Raw genomic sequence first — 20054 nt, 5'->3', positions numbered from 1 at the left:
AAAAAGTACTATTCTCAGGCAAGAGTTTATGACTAGACTTTTACCTGTATGCAAGCTCCAGCCTTCTCATTGCATAAACTGCAAATCAGTGCCCAACGGCTGCTAGGGATGTGCGACACCTTGGTGATTGGCTCCATCTTTTCAGGGCTCCCAATGCTCACCTATAGTAAAACAAAAACAAGATTGTGCCCTCTGTAGACAAGTTTTTGCGATATGTAAACCCAATTATCAGACATGATATATTGTGGGTAAGTTAAACAACCATTTTTTTTTCTCCATGTCGTAGGACTGCAGGTGTGCCATCTTCTTAGGATGGTTATAGAATTTTCTATTCTCCATTCCGAGTATTTTAAAATATGGAGAATGCAAATGATGGGGGGCACTTTGCAAAAATGCCCAAAGTTGGATGGAAATACACAAATTTGTGTCCAAGACATAAGATAAGAGTTTGACCCAGTCCACCAGGCCCTACGTACAGTTAAAACATAACATACAGGTAGACATATCCCTTAAATGTTTTCAAAAATCAGTCATCCAGCATGGTGTCTTTCTATGCAAGTTTATAAAGAACATTCAATGTATACAGGGTTCAAGCACTAAAAAGTCTAAAAGAATTTTGACCAGAGATATATTTACCTCAGGAATCCACAAAGCACAGCTGACATGGACCCACTTAGTACCACTACGGGTGGGCTTCATGGCACCTCCTTTTTTTGGGCACAGTAAGCATTTTGGCTGGACTCCTAGGGCACACGTGCGACAAAGCCAACTTCCTTCAGGTACCTTGAGAATGCCATAACATGCCTACAGGGGACAAATAAGCGACAAAGTAACATAATTGTATATTTTTTATAAAAAAAATATGCAGGCACTTAAAGAACAAACACATACGTAAAGCCTTGTAGTTTATAGTGTGAAGCTAGTATAGAACTGTGATGTACATAACACATATCACAGTGTATTGTAATTTGTGGGAGGATATACAACTTACATTGAAACACTGAGAAAGACAGAACCTTAAGCATGGTTTATTTTTTAGAGCAAGGTGGAGTTATGTATATTGTACAGCATAGTCTATACAGCTAAACTTCAAGGAATTATTAATGTATGCTGGAGTCTAGAGAATGGAACAACATATATGGTGTCAAAGCAGAATACGGAACAGCTTACCAGGAAAATTTGGAGACTTGGCAACCATACCCCAAGCCCTAGAGTTTCACTGATCCGATTTTACAGTGGTGAATGAAAAAGTATAATGGTAATACAGAGAAGTCTGCTGTATAAAAATGCTGCCTAAAATTGCATTTCGATCCCTAAGAGAAGGGTGGCAAGCTTATAGGAATCTGGAATCCCAGGAATCTGACCCCTCACCCTGGGAAAGTAGTACCCAGATAGCTTAGGGTACTATACATATCACATTTACAGGTATATAATCCTACACCGTGCAACAATAGATTTTACAATTTTTAATCAATACATAACTAGATTCCTTATCTTTTTACAAGGATATCCTCATGAGTGTATGTGACAAAATCTGGTGACATCGATTTAGGTTTGCATATAAAGGGGGACATCTCATCCATGGGCCTTCTACTGGACAGGCAGGTCTACCCATATGCCAAGTACCAAATGGATCATAGCGCTAAGCTGCATCAGTACAAATTTCAGTCTACTGTGTGACAACAGTTTAACAATTTTACATTCAGTCAGCACTCCAAATGTAAGAAAATAACACTATCTATAAATGTTTAGTGATGGTATCCATCCTAATTTCAACAGTATTTAAATTGAACATAGTTACCCATGGAAAAGAAAGAATAGTTACTCAATCTGGTTATTTTTGGCTGGATTGAGTTAATATCCCATGAATTTGCATCCTTCATGCCCCTACTGTTCATTTTCTCCTGGGATGGATCATTCAATTGGAAAGGCATACTTCTAAAGACATACCATGGTCTAGCTATGTAAACAAGCCATAGATTACCTTACCAGAACTTTTAAAGCAGCAGATCACAGGACTTGAGAATTATGTAATCAGCATGCTTGAAACTGAAAATTATTTAACCCCCCCATAGCAGTAATCCCGAAGGTTACTCGGGGTGGATTTTACCTGCAAATAGCGGTAATACCAAGTCAGACTCGGGGTAGCTTTAACCTCTGCGCAATGCAGACGATCTTCGGGGTTTCCCAGTGACGTCGGTGTGGGCGGATCGGTGGGAAATTCAAAAAATTTTGCATTGGAATCAATACAAAATAGCTGTATTGAGTCCAATACAAAGAAATGTTCATATTATATTCTTTTTTAAAAGATTTTTGTGTTTTTTTTATTTAAAGTTTATTAATTAAATGTAATAAATATTGGACGTATTTCGGTGAGACATGCCTAAAAAATAAAGCCTACAATGTAAAAGCAATTTCCATGCAAAAAAATGTAACGCTTTTTGCATGGAAATTTGGAAGAAATTAGAACGCTAGGGAGGTTAATATATGTGCTTACTCGAACATTCTTAATCATTAGATTTGGAGATCTGAATAAAGTAAAAAATGTCCGCTGCACATTAACAGGAGTTCTTTATATACCAATCTGCTAGTCAGCTGGCAAGTGTACCTATAAGGAGTCTTTTTTTTTTTTTTTTAATAAACCAAGATTATGATTGCAAGCTTTTAATTGCTAAGTAAACAAACCAGGGAGACTGACATGTAAAATAATGTAAAGAAAGAAAAAAAAATTCTGAACAAAATATAATCTAACTTCCATATGGCTACCACTAAAACTTCAATATAGAAGGAATTGTGTGCAAGTGATTTTTTTTGTTTTGTTTTTTTAATATACCACAGAGGGCATAAGAAAGACAGGTAGGAAAACTATACTGGCAAAAGGGAGTTAGGAGGTTTTTATTGTACATCATGACTTCTACTGTTAGCAAGGACTTAGCTAGCAGACCAAATAAAAACCACAAATGCATGTCTTTATGTAACCAAAGGTATTTTAGACTACAAATACAATGATTGCTGGAGCAGCTCAGAACTAGGAACCAAAATGGGTAAGTTGGCAAACACTTGCTGCTAGTGTTAGTTGTGGTTTATGGTTGGGCCAGCCGATAATCACAAATGCATGCCTCATAGAATAGAACAATGTCAGTCAACAAATGGAGGTAAGTTTACACTAAAGGAGGCAACAATGAGCCTTTAGCCTTAGAAAAACTCACTGACATAAGGAATACTAAGCCAGCATTACATGTAATACCAGTATTGCAGCTTACTAGTTCTTAAACACCTTGGCTGCATTAGCTCTACCTTATTGGGCAGGCAAAGTAATCTCTTGGTTATGTGTGTGTGCGTGGGGGGGTATACAGAAACATTTTGCTGGGAACAACCAAAAAGACCACAAGTGTTTTTAAAAGCATCCTACTAACCTGATGTACACATATGTTACATTTGTCACAGAAGACCATTTCATTGCCATCTTCACCATCTGGAGACTGACAGACATCGCAAACAACATCCTCATCATACTCAATGCCAAGGCCTTCCTCTGTCTCTATGGCATGGCTCATGTTGTCATAGCACTTTTGCTCAAACACCTCCATTGCTCGCTCCATCATGTATTCATCCAGCTGTGGCAAACCTTTAAATAAAAGTTTACAATTGTAGAAAGGCAATAAAAAAAAAAAAACAGGAAATTCTGCAATCGAGGACATAGTCAAATTAGGACACGATTATAGCCTACATATGCCAGACATATCATGTATTTAAAAAACACCAAAACCAATGTCTAGTTTAAAGTGGAGCCATGCTCTCCCCAGTACCCCTTTTAGCAGGGTGCACCACCCGGCACTTATTATCCCTCTGGTTATCTTTGGGTGGTTATAGAAGAGTTGGGTCATAATACAGGGGCACTGGACAGTGGGGGCATATTACAAAGAATATGGAAAAATGGGACATACTGAATTGGGACAAGAGAAAGCTGGAACAAAGTACAAAAAGGGAACACAAATTGTCATGTGTTGCAATGCCCACAGCTTCTTCCCACCTAGCTTCAGATCATTTCTGGAGAGAACACTGTGGACTTTTATGCTCTCTGACTTTTCCAACAATAATTGTATTTATATGTAAATAACCATAAACTATAAATTATTTTCATCCTGAAGAAACAAAAATCATGAGAAAGACGACCTGGACATCCACGGAAGACAACAGTGGTGGATGATCGCAGATTCATTTCCATGGTGAAGAGAAACCCCTTCACAACAGCCAACCAAGTGAACAACACTCTCCAGGAAGTAGGCGTATCGATATCCAAGTCTACCATAAAGAGAAGACTGCATGAAAGTAAATACAGAGGGTGCACTGCAAGGTGCAAGCCACTCATATGCCTCAAGAATAGAAAGGCTAGATTGGACTTTGCTAAAAACATCTAAAAAAGCCAGCACAGTTCTTGAAAAACATTCTTTGGACAGATGAAACTAAGATCAACTTTTACCAGAATGATGGCAAGAAAAAAGTATGGCGAAGGTGTGGAACAGCTCATGATCTAAAGCATAGCACATCATCCGTAAAACATGGCGGAGGCAGTGTGATGGCTTAGGCGTGCATGGCTGCCAGTGGCACTGGGACACTAGTGTTTATCCATGATGTGACACAGGACAGAAGCAGCCGAATGAATTCTGAGGTGTTCAGAGACATACTGTCTGCTCAAATCCAGCTAAATGCAGTCACATTGATTGGGAGGTGTTTCATAATACAGATGGACAATGACCCAAAACATACAGCCAAAGCAACCCAGGAGTTTATTAAACCAAAGAAGTGAAATATTCTTGAATGGCCAAGTCAGTCACCTGATCTGAACCCAATTGAGCATGCATTTCACTTGTTGAAGACTAAACTTCGGACAGAAAAGACCACAAACAAACAGCAACTGAAAGCCGCTGCAAGTAAAGGCCTGGCAGAGCATTAAAAAGGAGAAGACCCAGCATCTGGTGATGTCCATGAGTTCAAGACTACAGGCTGTCATTGCCAGCTAAGGGTTTTCAACCAAGTATTAGAAATGAACATTTTATTTTCAGTTTTTTAATTTGTCCAATTACTTTTGAGCTCCTGAAATGAAGTAATTGTGTTAGTTCCTCACATTTTTCTGCAATCTTTTTGCTCAACCCACTGAAATAAAGCTGAAAGTCTGCAGTTCAACTGCATCTGAGTTGTTTCATTTAAAATTAATTGTGATGTACAGAACCAAAATTAGAAAAAGTTGTCTCTGTCCAAATACTTATGGACCTACCTGCATGAGCAATAAATTGTTTTGAGATTACAAGAGTAGTGTTCCACTGGCAAAACCAGAGTATCTTTCCTCAAGAGGGCTGCCTACCAGAAATCATTTAACACCCAATAAGGGCATCCAAACCAAACTGGAATCCAATTTATTATTAAGCTCCCTATTGCTGGCCAAGTTCTGTTTTTTACCAATTTTCCCATTTATCAATGTCAAAGTAAGCAAGGGCAAATCACTTCAAAGTCATCTCTGTTTGCAAAACTTGAAAGGGGTTCTAATGCTTACCTGCTCTACCAAAAAATTTTGGACATATTTTCAGGGGCTAGACTGATATAAGTGGCTTGCTGTAGCATTTTCTAAAAACTGTTATAAAAATTAGTAAAATATCAGACAAACAAAAACCAATCCACCATGGGTATTATTACACCACTGTGTTGTTATAAAGTGGTAACGATTTACTGTAATTTCTAAATGGGAATATATTCAGTAATTAACACTAATAACTCCTCTGCCAATAACCTCATAAAATTGCAAAGAAACACAATACAGTGCAGCTATTCATTAAGGAAAAGCTGTGTTCATGCCATTTACTTTAGAAATGTAACCAGCTTTCTGTATGTTTACTTTTACCTGGACTGAAACAACTAATTCTAGGTTAGCATTTAGTTGTAAAAATGGATAGTTTCTTATTCCTCATGAATAAATATGCCAACAGCATTTTAAAACGTGTATGTATGTAAATACAGTGGTACCTCGGTCGAAGTCTGCTTTGGAATAAGTCCTGTTTGGACACGAAACATTTTGCTTGGTATACAACCTTTGTGCTAGAACTTGTATGAGTAAAAATGAGTCATAACACCGCACGCTACCCTTATTTACCTCTCTCGAGACAAACCCATGACTGCCCACGAGCGTTACAGAAGCTTTACTGCCTTCCCCCCTACCTTTCTTGCATTCTAAGTCCACGGCTTTCTCCTCTGACAGCTGAAGGGGGCAGAGAGGAAGGCAGTGTTACAGAAGCCTCACTGCCTTCTTCCTCGACCCCTTCAGCTGTCAGAGAAGGTCCTTGACTTAGAATGTGATCCTGTGCTCAAGAACAGGTTTAAAGCTCTGTTTCTATATGGGGATAAATAAAGTGACTTGACTTGGGACTCGACTTGGAAGAATTCTTGGTGACTTGAGACTTGACTTGGTGTCAACTTAATCCAACCTCTGGTTTACTGTGATGTCCTTTTCTAAATAGGTCAAAAGGTAATGTATTAAACAAGGGATATGAAGGGGCCAGCTAGCATGGGTATGACTGCAGCAGCCCCCCAACAAGGTAACAGTCAAGTACTGTCAAGTACCCAGTCAATTTAGGCTAGGATATTTTTCTGAATTATGGGATGGATTAGATAAGGGAAGGAACAAGATATGGGCAAATTTTGCCCTGGAATGGGCTTTAAATCTTTCCAGCCCAAAGAACATTTTGGTTAGAGATATACATTATAACAGGTATAACAAAACCTGTGCAGCATATGTAACTGCTGTCAATCTGTTTTTTACTTAATATATGACAAGGAGAATATTGCATGATGCAGACTAGTGAATATTACCCATTTCTTTGAATTCCTCATTAATCAGTTCAAGCCATGCTACATCCATCTCATTTAGGTCATAGCGGCAAACCCCTTCTGCAAGAGTCCGGATGTCAACATATCCTAGTTCTGGAGGGTCAGATCCAGAGGAGTGGATATATTTCCGAGGTCTACTGAAGGTCACTACTTTCTCATTGTCAGCCATTACTCTAAAAAAACAAAATCACAAGAATAAATTAAGCAAAAAAATGCTACAAAATCACAAATATTTTACACTAAGAAAAGGTTTGCTATGGGCATGCACACTGTCCATATTACACAAAGACCGGATCAATAATTAAAAAAAAAACCCTTTTTAATGACCTTTATATTCTCATTGCATCCTTTTGTCACCAAGATAACTGGATCCATTTTAACTGTGTATGTCACACACACATAAATACAGTGGCTTCAGAAAGTATTCAGACCAATATTCAGATTGAATTTTGTTATGTTGCAGTCTGATGCGACAATTGCTTCTTCCATTTTTCTTAAATAACTAACTCACAAATTTTTTAAAATTATATTTTCCCTTTCTCAATATGGGGTACCGAGTGTAGATTATTGAGGAAAACAAATAAAACAGGACAGGATGCAACAAAACAAGACCTAAAAAAAAGTGAAGAGGTCTGAATACTTTCTGAAGCCACCGTATACACACATGAACATGAATTTGGCCAGAAATCAGTACACTATCAGTATGGTTTTGAATTGTAGCAGGAAAACCACTGCACCCATAGAAGAGGGTAAAACACAACACAAGGTAAACCAGTACTGAACAAATTACCTATTTACTACAAAGCAATGTCATGAGAAATCGTCTAATATGAAAAAAACAATTTTTTAGTGATAAAAAGACAAAACTGCATTGCCCGATTGATCAGTCAATAACTAAACACAACAGAAAAAATGAAATGCTTCAAATGTTTTCAGTTTTGAATGGAGTGAGGAATGCACAGTTGTACTGTAGACTGAAACATGAGAAGCGAAAATATCCAGTTGTAAAAGGGATCTTTCCCTACTTTCGGAGGGAAAAACACTTTCAGCATAATGAACTTGACTCAGCCACTTATCCTTTGCTACACTATACCAATGTAGATGTGGTAGATAACAAACCCCACAATTTTTCTCCAAAAATTTCAGACAGCAAAGCATTACTGAAGTTACCACACCAAAACAGTCCACAAAACAAAATTCATAATACTAAACATCCATTGTGTGCAACAAAAAGCCTTGCGTGACTAGGTGGGCACTATGCACTTCATTACTATACTACCAGCCTACAAGTTTCAACTCATCTTGGTCAAAGGATGAAAAAAAAAAAAATCAGTGTAATTGGCATATATACATTTTATTTTTAGACAATCCTTACTTTTTATTTTTTTTTTATTGAAGATCACCTGCGTGCTGGAGGTCATCCATGCAAATTAATAAACCATTTATATTTAGTTTAGTTATGGGGAAAAAAACTGGCAGCGGTTCTTGTGGTATTTCAGGTATGTACTAAAATCTGCATGTGCCAGCCAACATAATCTAGCCATTTCTTTTCTAGATGCCATGCCATTTTTAGAATTTGTCTAAAAAATAATTCCTTTTGTATGTCAGAGGTTTACAGTGGAAAGAGTAATAAAATAATAAGTAATTAAATGCAGGTAAACATCTGTGGTATCTCCTCGGGAATCCTCTAAACAAATGTGAAATAATATACAGGCAGAAAGCCTGATTTGTCTTCCCACGCTTGCCTGTAGACTGCTGTTTCCAGTCATCACTTCACAGTGTGCCACCTCTCAAAGTGCATCCAATACTGTACTGCGACTAGAAATTAGACATTGATTTTCACCTTACACACCCAGCTGGGGGTACACGACTGGAGATCAATTTGTCTAGGATGACTGTAACCATATCAGAGGTAAGCTACTGCAAAAATAAACGTTTTATTCAACAAAAAATAATAATACTATCTAACCGCAATTCTATTGAGTAACATTTTGCAGCAAAGTGCACTACAGAGAATGTTATGGCATCCAAGTGTAAAACAATTGTCACCTCTGTGGGTGCACTGCATGCAGAATGGCTGATCTGTTTGGCACAGAGGGCTAGATGCTGACAATACAAAGTCAAACATTAATTTACAAAATAAATAAATAATTAATTGAGGTGCATATGACCTAATATACATTGAACCTTTGGTCAGTTGTCATTTGATGTAAGTGCAGTTTTTGTATTTTGTAACATTCATTATAGTAATCCAGTAGCAAAAAAAACCAAAAGGATGTATTTGTATACACTTGAACTGAATCATGCACTGGCAATACAGAAACCTGTCGTTCTGAAAATGCAATTCACCTGGTTGTTGTATTAACCCTCTTGCTTCAAAACTTTGAGACACTGAACAGCATGCAGCTACGGAAGTGTCCTCTGATGTTCCAGAATTTCATATTGTTCCAAACCAGGTACACTTAAAAAAGTATCCCAGACTAAGGAGGAGCATACAGGCCTGGTAACTTTTTTTTTTTTCGAAACCAATACCTTAACAAAAACAACCTCCATATCTGCATCATGACATGTTAACTCTAAACATTGTGAAGCCCATAGAATGACATTGTGGGTTGCATTTTTTGAGGCACTCTGAGATAGTTTGCCTACACAAACCAAATTTTACCTTTTATAGGCTATTAATGTTGGGACAGCATAACATAAGTTATGTCTTCATATAAGTGACAGGACTGCTATGATCCTTTACTGGCTGAACCAGCAGGACATTGCCCAATCCTTGCCCATATAAAATAAATGTTACGCGTCTTCTAGATCAGAGGAATCACTGAAAACAATAGGTATAGGTCATACTCATGTAGACCACCTAATGTTGGGGATTCAGTATGTCACACTCAGTCATTAGGGAAATAGCTAGAGAACAAATCTAGGACTGACCACCATCTTTTGTGTGAAAAACCTCTTGAGAAGTGCAATCAGTGTGGACTCACCAAAGAGGTGAAGTTTTACTTTCTTTAGGCTTTGGTTACCAAAAGTTGGATTTAAAAGACCTTTTAATACAGTTTATTTTTACAAGCAGCCTTCTGCCACTGGTTTGACAGCTCTCCTAGTGGGAGATGCAGACTCCGGCTGCATCGTCTTAAAACTCCTAAGGTGATATTTACTTCCAAATTGCTGGTCCACACAGGTGGAACTTTTTAGGCTTTAATTACAAAATAGACTTTGCTAAGTATGTTAACAGGTAAAGTAATCTAGTATACATATAATCTAGTATTTATATATATATATATATATATATATATATATATATATATATATATAAATAATATTTGGTATAAAGCTTTATTTCCATTTTATGTGTATATGAAGCCTTATTAATAAAGTAAGCCTTTTTAACTTCACCAAGTCTTAATGCATTAAATCTATGGTCCAACCCCCCCCTAAAAATTTTTAATCACAGCCAACAGACAATGCACCAGTTCCAGTTCAGCAGAAATGGGACCTGGAAATTACAGCAGGCTGCAGCCAGCATTTACACAGGATCAATGAGCAACATGATTTTTAAGTTTATGCTTCACCATGCAAAATAAACAACAAGAGCATTTTGTGATTTCCTGTGTGTATAATCAGCTGCTGCCTTGTATTAGAATTCTCACTTTACACTCTTACCTGGCAACTGGCTCCAGGATTAGCTCTGGGTTCACAGGCACTTGGACACCTTTCTCCCACTCCTGCCGCCATGGATCCACCAGTACATAATAGTCCTCTGGATTTAGCTGGTACGAATCATAAAGCTTCATAGCTGTGATCAGGTCTGTTCGGAACACCTGCATGACAGTGTGGTATTATTAACATTTTAATCCATTATATTACCATGCTGGCAGAAGCAAATTATCATCAGGGTGGACATTAACAGTAAAGGCTTATCCCACTGGGCCAAATAACAGTTGTCTGGGATTAAAATAACTCCTGTCAGCAACATGGAAAAGACAGCAATATGCAAAATGAAAATAAACATAGCTATAAAAATAATGAACAAAGCAGAAATGTAAAAAAGTTAGATCTTTTACTTCAGTGATGTGATCCAGCATGCATGATATCCACTGAACTGCTAATCTTTATGGATAGATTGTAACAAAACTGGATAGTATCCCAACTATTACTTCATTCTGGATCGTTCCTCAGATTTATTATATACTCCAGTTTTCAAAACACAAAAGTTGTTAAATAAATGGTGAGACCATTTAAATAAGCAGAACTCTGTTTTTTTAATCATTATTATTTTTAGGTCACAAAAAAATACTACTTGCAATACAAAATTCATCCTTCATCAGACACTGTCCAACATGGAAGCTCTACTTACCACTACTTCTGAGGTAAATGATAACCAGCACTATTCAACTATTTGGAAACTATTTGTTATTTGGAATCAAAGCTGTCAATGACGACCTTCTGGGGCGGCCATCAAGTGGCCTAATCTCACAGTGTACTGCCCCATAGAAGAGAGCTCCCATGTCACTTCCCAAACGCTGTTCAACCTATTGTAAGGGCCAACTAGCACAGAGCAAGGGAATAAGACTTGTGACTTTAAGAGACCAGCGAAAAGCCCTAGTAGATGCATAAACTCAGGTAAATGTATGCAACTATTGACTAATGCACCTATTGATTCCTTGGCAGGTAGATTATTTATCAGTACTCAGTATTTATCAGTATTTTATTTATCAGTGATTATTTATCAAAGTCTATTTATCAGTCTTTCACATCATTGTAAAGGAAGTCTAGCCCACTCTTTTTTTACAAATTGATGGCTTCACATTGGACAATATTTGATATACAGTTCATTTGAGTTCCTTATTGACTCAATTACTGCCAGGGGCCCAGGGGCCCAGGTCCCGGGCTGCAAAAGAAGCCCAAAGCATTAACCCTTCAACACCCAGCCTAACAGTTAGCTTAAGATGTTTGTGCTGGGTTGAGGTCTTTGCTTTTCACCAAACATCTCCACTTTGTTTTCATCTTTTCAAAAGACATTTTTTCTTAATTCATGTGATTTATTTAGATTGAACTTTGCAAACCTAAGCCATGCTGCCATGTTCTTTTTAGAGAGAAGACGCCCTTTCCTTGGTTTTGCTATTTGTACAGTCAAGAACTTTAACTCTCTCTCCCCGAGACCTGCAGAGACTGAGATGCAGCTCTTGGGTTTTTTGCAACTTCTTTGCACATTGAGTGATCTGACCTTGGGGTGAATTTGCAGGAACATTCACTTCTGGGAAGATTGACAACCGTCTTGAAAGTTTTACAATATTGCTATGCGGGAGGAATCTATTAAGACCTTCTAATTTGTATATTGGTATACAAAACAACCCTGTGGACGTCAGCAGAGAGGAAGGTATTCTTGAATTTGGCAAAAAGACAACTGTGCTAACTGTATTAAATATTTAAAATGTATTTTTATAGCATGTTATGTTTTATTATTATTCACAGTATAACTTTACTTTTCCCATTTACCCTACTCACAATTGTATGAATGAGTTTGTTGTAAAACAAACCTATTCATAAATTATGATGGGGGACTTTTGATCTACTGAACCATGCTAAAGATCAGTACTCTTTGCAAAAAAAGAGAAAGGCAGAGAAAATGGTGCAGGTAAATGAGGGAAAAGGGGGGCTGGAAAAGAAGTGGCGGGACACAGGGACCAGGGTCAGACTGAACATTTACAGCATGGAGAGAAGCAGCAGAATGCAAGAAGGGGGCTGGGAGAAGACTAGCAGGGAGACCAGCACAGTGGCCAGTAGAACAAATGCTTTTGCACCAGCTGACACAAGATTTTACACATTTTTCCAATATAGATGGCGACAAGCTGATTAGGTGGTTAGCCATCAAATACATCCAATCGATGCAGTGCAAAACCCATATGTAGCCCATGAAACCACCATGAGTTCAAGACTGTGTAAATCCTGAAGGGACAAAAAAACAGCCTTCTGCAAGCAGTTTTGTCCAATGGTTACCTTTACGTCACACAACTGAGCACAAATCAACATTATTGGAGCCCAAATTACCTCTGAAGGTTTGCGATCTTCATGCCGTGAACTTCTATCATGGCGAGACCTTGAATTCTGTGACCAAGATGTAGAGAGGCCTATGAAAAAAAAAAAAAAAGGTTTTTAAAGAAAAATAAAAAATAGGCTTCAAACTGTTCACCCTGAAATCCATTGTTACAAACATTTTTATCCATAATATATATAACAATTATTTTCTCTTTTTTTTTTCCCCATAACATTTAGCCTTTAATGCATTTTGTCAAAGTACCACTGAAAATGATCACTTGTAAACACTCTTCCCACGGAATTTTTTTCCGCTGTTATTCGATAGCCATTTGCACAAATCCTTGAAAGGCTTTTAATTTATTAGCAGCCTAAAACAATGTGAAAAATCAGCTAAGCTTTCTATGAGAATGTTTAATGGAAGCTATCAAAAACAAAAATACGCATCAAAAAGTTCAGATGCCAATGGAAGCAGGTACTTCTAACACAAAACTCTCAGCAGTCTAACTAAAGAATATGTAAACCAAATCACTAAATCTCATAAACTTTAAAATGGTATTGTAAGTTCAAATTTCTTTAATATAATTCTACATCTGCAAACATGCTGCAAAGAAAGATGTAAGCTAGTATCCCATCATAAATAATATAATAATCAGGTTCAGTGTTCTCCCCAGGCCCTTTTAGCTGGGTGCACCACCCGGCACTTTTCAGCACCCACCCGGCTGTTTTTGGGTGGTTACTAGAGTTTGGTCACAATACAGGGGCTGCCACCCACCTACATCTTCTTCCCACCCGGCTTAAAAAAATTTCTGGGTTGAGCACTGAGGTTTAACACACACATTGTCAATGGGGAAGTTTATCTTTAGTCCTAAATTTGACTGAACAGGGATTGTACTAGCGGGGAGTTGTAACCTGTAGCATAGAGACACATGTGGGTGCATACACTCAGTAAAGTTACTTATTGCTTCTCTGTGTGTGATTGAGGATGGTTAGTGTATTACAGGAGGCACACACACACACCTGGTATTACTACTATTAGTAATACTAGTATTTTCCAGTATTCATGCAAGCTGTTTTTTAAGTGCAACACCCTTTTTTAAATTTCTCTAGGGTGTTCTAGGCTCTAGGGTGCTCCTTCTGCACATGCCCTGCATGCGCATAGGGAGCCTTTTTGTGAGAAGAGAAAAATTTGAGACAGATGCCAAGACGACGCAGGACCCGATGGAAGACACCTCCTAACTAATTGGCTGCGCTGTGGGATTGAAGGTAAGTGGATTTTTTTTTCTTTTAGGCAAGATAATTCTAACGAATGCATCAGAATTTATACTTCTAGAGTATCTTAAACTTTCTCTGCAGGTTCAGGTCTAATCATCCAAAAGTACTCATGCACTGACCACCATACTAGCTGGAGGATGGATCATCACATGATTTTTCTGAATTTTGCAAGACATAACCGTGGCTGACAGAAACAGACAGTTAACTCTTTCTTGTGGGTGCTGAAAAGCACAGTTATTTTTTCCCCAAATACTAGCAAAACTAGTGTGGCCTTAACAGCACCATGTCCAAAAGAGACAGCTGTATTACACTGTGAGGCACAGGTCCAAAAGGCTAGTTACTGGGTCAGATAAATTTCTGAAAACAAGTTTTACCATTATTAGAACACCTCTGAATCGTAGGCCATGAGGCACTGGATGACTTCAGACTTGTAGTTACTGAAATATGCAACTTAAATGTAAGCATGTCACTGGCTGCTGAGTAATAGCAGGAGAGAGGTGCTCTGACTCATTCTCACCAGATGTGTTATGTATTCCTGTGCAATTCTGCACAACACAAAGACAGTGGAAACTGCAATATGATTTTTATTAGGGCTCATTTCAACAAAGTGCTTTCTTCTTGTACATTGGGGGGGCGTGGGATCTTTTTACAGTGAACAAAAAAAAAAAACCTGCATTATGCAGTTTGGCTGTGCTGATCGGTTGCATGCAATCAGGTAAATAAGGCTTTTTAAAATGCAATATAACATAATTTTGTGTATTACTGGATGTTTCTTGGCAAGAACAAGCCCTTGGGCAACAGTCCCCAAAAGTCATCAACCCAGACATAAAATTTATCTTGGAAAAGGACAATGGTGACCAGTGGCTTTTAAAATATATGGGTCAGTCAGTGCATGTGATAAAAAAAAAAAAAAAAAATCAGTTACAGTTAGTTCAGTTACAGTATATTAATACAACTTCATGTATGCCTTTGTGAATGTGGACATTAGACACTGGGAATCAATGGGGTAGAAGCATACACATTTACACACTGCAGTTATGTACCACTCCTTGAATGGAAACTTCTACTTGCAGTGATCATTCATGGAAACTTAGTAACTAGAACCTTTCAGCCATTCACAATGAAGAGGAACTGCTGCAGTTACATTTTACAGATCTTTACTAATGCAGCACTTTAAATATATATTATATAAAAAAAAAAAAACACACCTTACAAATGTACTCCTATTGACCCTTAGTTAACCTTTATTTTTAGTGTCTTCTAGCAAGAAAATGAACAGAATAGTAAAGAATGTACAACTATTTATGGTAAATCGACTTTTTCTTAATGGTTGGGGGCATCTTATTACTGTTTCAGGTCAATTTAGTCTACAGTATACATGGATAAATATTTTTTGCAAAACAATATAGCCAGTTTGCCTTAATGCACCCCACCCACCCCCACCAAATAAAAGGAGTATGTATTACATACAAACTCATACATACACACAGTCAAGGTATGACATACATATAACTGAAAAAGGTAGGAATGTAAAATAGCTCTGGTCCAAAAGTGCTTTGTAGAAAAAAAAAAAAAATAGTATGAAAATATGGATTCTGAAGGGCAAGACAACAGGGCTCACACCTATTAGTTCACAAAAATGCTACATTTTGTAGGCCAACATTAAAAAGTTAAGTGCAGGCCACACACAGGATCTATAAAGGGATGGAACATGGGTAACACACACACTACATGTGTAGGAAATAACTCTGCATTTATATCAACACAAACAACTTATTCCAATCACTACTGAGTGTGGCAAGGCAGATGTTAAAAGTCCAGAATCAGGATGTATGACATTTTTTGAACCACCCCTGTTCTAATGACATAATTTCATCTTTGGTGTCAAAAAGTCTGCACAGGTGTCCATCCCATTCTCAACTTTTAAGACTTGCATGTGAAAATGGCATAGGCTCCTAACACAGATACCAAATATGATCTAAAAAATCCAAATTGCCTTATAGTCTACTCCTCAGGGGTTCTAAGTATTTAGCTCACTTGCAGCAATCCCTTAATTGCTGATATATAAAGGACAGCAATGTGGACAACATTCATTGTGACAGATTCTTTTAATGTAAAGTTTTTACTTTTTTCCCCGACAGATAATGCATGAAAGTGTTCTGCCCAATATCAATCCTATCTATAAATCCAAATCAACCAAATCATCAACCAGCAATTAAAATGCACATATGTACATATCTATGTTGGGAATTTTATCTGGGTCACTTTTTTTCATCACAGTCTTATCGTTTTGGACTTAAAAATGACAAACAAGTTAAATTTAAAACCTAAAAGAAAAAGAAAGTTTTTAAACATTTTGGACAGAGAAGTTCTGTGACATCTATAAAAAAATCTGGGTGTGAGGGCATCACATACAAAGGACATACATTTCTGTACAGCAATTGGAACAATTATCAGAGGTTGTAACCTTTCCTTTGTTGTGTCTATTGCACAGAGTGTGTGCCAGGTCAGCGACTTACCGAGAAGGGATGAGGGGAGGGGAGGGATTTGCTTTGGCAAGCAAGTCTGAACTAACAAGCAAATATGCCGTATACTATGAAAAGAATGGCAAAAACCGCTTTAAAAGTGGAAAACTTATTTGTACTGAATTTATTTGTCCCAACCTCCCAGTATAGTTTCCTAGAGCAGTTTTACTGTCTTGTAAAGGAACATCAGTTGTATCAGATGACAGTCATACTGGATATACAGGTACAGTCCCCATAAAAGCATGCAAAACATAGCAATAAAAGAAACTTAGTATGTAAACAGAAGAATGCACACAAGAGCAATAAACATGTTTACAATGTCTTTGCTATAAGAAAAAAAACAAACAAACAAAAGCCATATTATGTTTTGCAGCAAGATCTTTTAACAAGTTCTTATTTCAATGAAGTATAAAGCACTGCTGTAAGTAGATCTATTTTGGCAATGTGGAGTTGAAACTTCCAGATGACTTCTGGTAAACCGCTATTCATGTCGGAGCAAATAGCATTCCTGACTTTCGAGACATCTGTGGGCACTTTTCAAGGCATTCTTTGTGCAGCTAATCATTGCGGTAAACATGTTCTGTGGAATTCAGATTACACTCTACTGTTTTCCTGGCTTCTCTCAACACTGATGGCTTATTGAGCAGTTCTGAAAATAAGGACTGATTCACCCGTATTTCATCCCATTGGTAAGTACTGCTGCTGACAGCCAGTTCTGCAGACATCCCGTCAGAAGAAGATGCAGTTATGACTGCAGTATAACATCATATCACAGAAAACAAAATAAGTACCTGGAAGGGGATGACCCACATGGAGGATTATTATCTGCCGGATTGGCAATCGATTTAAAAAAGTAACTGCTCCCATGAGAGATTCTTTTATATGGAAGATGAAAGGTTCAGTGCCTAGAAAAGTCTTTCTGTCCAGCAGAGATCTTTACCTGCCCACATCATGGCCATACCAGGTAAAGTTCACAAATTCAGCTACCTCTTCTACATGCTAGGATGAAATCTACACCGTTATGTAAATAGGCTGCACCATATATGCCATTCACAATCCATATTTCCATACTACTTTTTGGTTTAGGTTAAAACACTGACAGCATGTGGAATGTTGTTGCTGGATTGGGGCCATTTGTGAAAAAAATGATCTCTTTCATCTAGTCTTAATGGCATTATTTGGCATCAGGTTACATAGATCAGAAAAAACATCCATAACATAACATCCAATGCTGGGGGAGTATGGTACACATTTGCCCGTGAGGACTACATTAGTGTTTCCCTAGCAGAGGTATGAATTATTTATCGCAGAGGTTCAACCTACCTAACCACATTGACCACACTACCTTGCTAACTGAAGTCTGGTTAGCTAAACTGTGCTTGTTACAGATGTCATTCTACAAACATGATGTACTAGTGTTGGCGGCACCCCTGCTTAGCAACACTAGGCTACTAGGTTCAAATCTTGGACACTATCTGTAAGGAAATGCTATGTTCTCCATGTGCATGTGTGGGTTTCTTTTGAATATATTGAATGGCATTATGTGTTTAGATGTAATGTTATGACACATCAGAAATGTATTCATAAAATTATTGGTCTGATTTTAGGACATAATATAATTTACAGATATTATTCTTTTCACATAATGAAACGTTTGTGGTAAAGCAAAATCCTTGGCACAGATTCACCCCTGCACCCACTGGTGCACCCCCGCACTCTTTAAACAAAACTTTTTTTACATACAGTTTTTTAGGCCTTTTATAGTGACATAACAGGTCCTCATCAACTATGTTTCTTGTGGCAGCGGGTATATAATAACCAATTCTGTCAGAATGTAATGGCATGATGCCACTTTATTTTTGTGGGAATCAAGGGCAAGGTGTAGAGGCAATGAACTCAGAGGTAATGGGCAGAATGATGCTCCGAGTTGCTGCCAGTCATACAACCCAAAAGAGGAACAATGATGAATCAGTAAGCCAGTCACAGTATTTGTCTTTTTTTTAGCCCAAGCTGTAAATGGGCTTTGAGGCAACCTGGCATTTCACCTATTTCTACTGTTTTATCTGATAATTTCAGGTCCTTTCTGGCAATGGCTGGCACCAACCCTCACAAATTGACCAGAAATTGTGAGCCACCCTTTTTCCTCAATGCCATGAAGATTGGAAAGTGGATGTATCACTATTACAAATGCACTTCCAAAAAACTATCTTTTTTGTTTTCATGCTGACTTGTCTTTCCAAAAAGCAAATATAGATTCAACCTATCCTTGTTTAAATAACACGCATCTCTACCCAAAATATCTTTTAGATTGAGCATGGAAGGGTTGGATCAGCCTTTCTCAAACCTTTTACATTGGGGAAACCTTGGAAATAACTTTCATATCTTCAGGGAACCTCTGCTTTAATTTGTACATCCACAGCTCACAGTACATTAGTGTGGTGGTTACATTGCTGGAGAATGTCACCCTTACACATAGCCAGAGAGATCATTGGTATCACCTAAACTGAAATGAGAGGCACAAACTGCCTATTGTTCAAGGAACCCCTAGCAACCTCTGGAGGAACCCTGGTTGAGAAACACTGCAGGTTTCAAAGCTGTTTGAAACAGACAGTAATAGGAAATCTAAAATGTTAAGGCTGTCACTGGAAAAGGAGGTAAGAGAAAATAGAGGATTATTTCTTTTCAGAGGCAAATGATAAGGATTTCCCCTCAATCTGGAGAGATTTGGAAGGACTTCCCCATGTTTCTCAGGAGATAATTTTTATTTTTGCAGAAAAGACAAAGCAATTTAAAAAAATACCAGGGTTTTGACCATCCTCCACTATCAAACTAAAATAAAAGGTTTTAGCTAGAGATGTACCTTAACCACCTGAGCGATAACCCCGACCTTGGTTCGAGTTTAAAATAATTACAATTATCGATAACCCCGAACTCTTCTCACTGTATGAAAATACAGTGAGAAAAGTTCGGGTTTATCGATCACTTACCCGGTCCCGCTGCGATCATCTAGCGTCGTGTTCCAGCGTCGATCTCCAGCGTCGGGTGCCCTCTCCGGGAAGAAGAAGCCGGCCGGCTTCTTCTCCCTCCGTAGCGTGTACGTTGGCGCGTACGATGACGTCGGCGCGTGTGCGGGAAATTCAAATTGAAACTCATTCAAACACATTTTGTATTGGATGGAATACAAACTCCTGTATCCAATCCAAAACAAAATAATTCAAAATAAATACAAAGTATGTAATTGGTAAATTCAAACTCTCACTTTGTATTGGATACAAAGTCCTGTATCCAATCCAATACAAAATATGTTTATGTGGTTTTGTCTATAGGTATGTG

The 20054-nt window shown here is 37.9% G+C and overlaps 1 protein-coding gene across 4 annotated transcripts in view; it reads right to left on the bottom strand.

Moving 5' to 3' along the window:
• Window positions 1–20054, bottom strand: part of JADE1 (jade family PHD finger 1) — a 53980-nt gene that overhangs the window by 20150 nt on the left and 13776 nt on the right. For all 4 annotated transcript variants that reach the window (XM_072405822.1, XM_072405819.1, XM_072405820.1 and 1 more), the window contains exons 3-8: window positions 12937–13016; window positions 10549–10706; window positions 6865–7055; window positions 3417–3628; window positions 637–804; window positions 45–161 (exon numbers count right to left, since the gene is read on the bottom strand). In XM_072405822.1, coding sequence (XP_072261923.1) covers window positions 45–161; window positions 637–804; window positions 3417–3628; window positions 6865–7055; window positions 10549–10706; window positions 12937–13016 — 926 coding nt within the window. The remainder of the gene's footprint in view (window positions 1–44; window positions 162–636; window positions 805–3416; window positions 3629–6864; window positions 7056–10548; window positions 10707–12936; window positions 13017–20054) is intronic.

Source organism: Pyxicephalus adspersus, chromosome 3, assembly GCF_032062135.1.
Source record: "Pyxicephalus adspersus chromosome 3, UCB_Pads_2.0, whole genome shotgun sequence".
NCBI lineage: Eukaryota > Metazoa > Chordata > Amphibia > Anura > Pyxicephalidae > Pyxicephalus > Pyxicephalus adspersus.
This window is presented reverse-complemented; position numbering and strand designations above follow the sequence as displayed.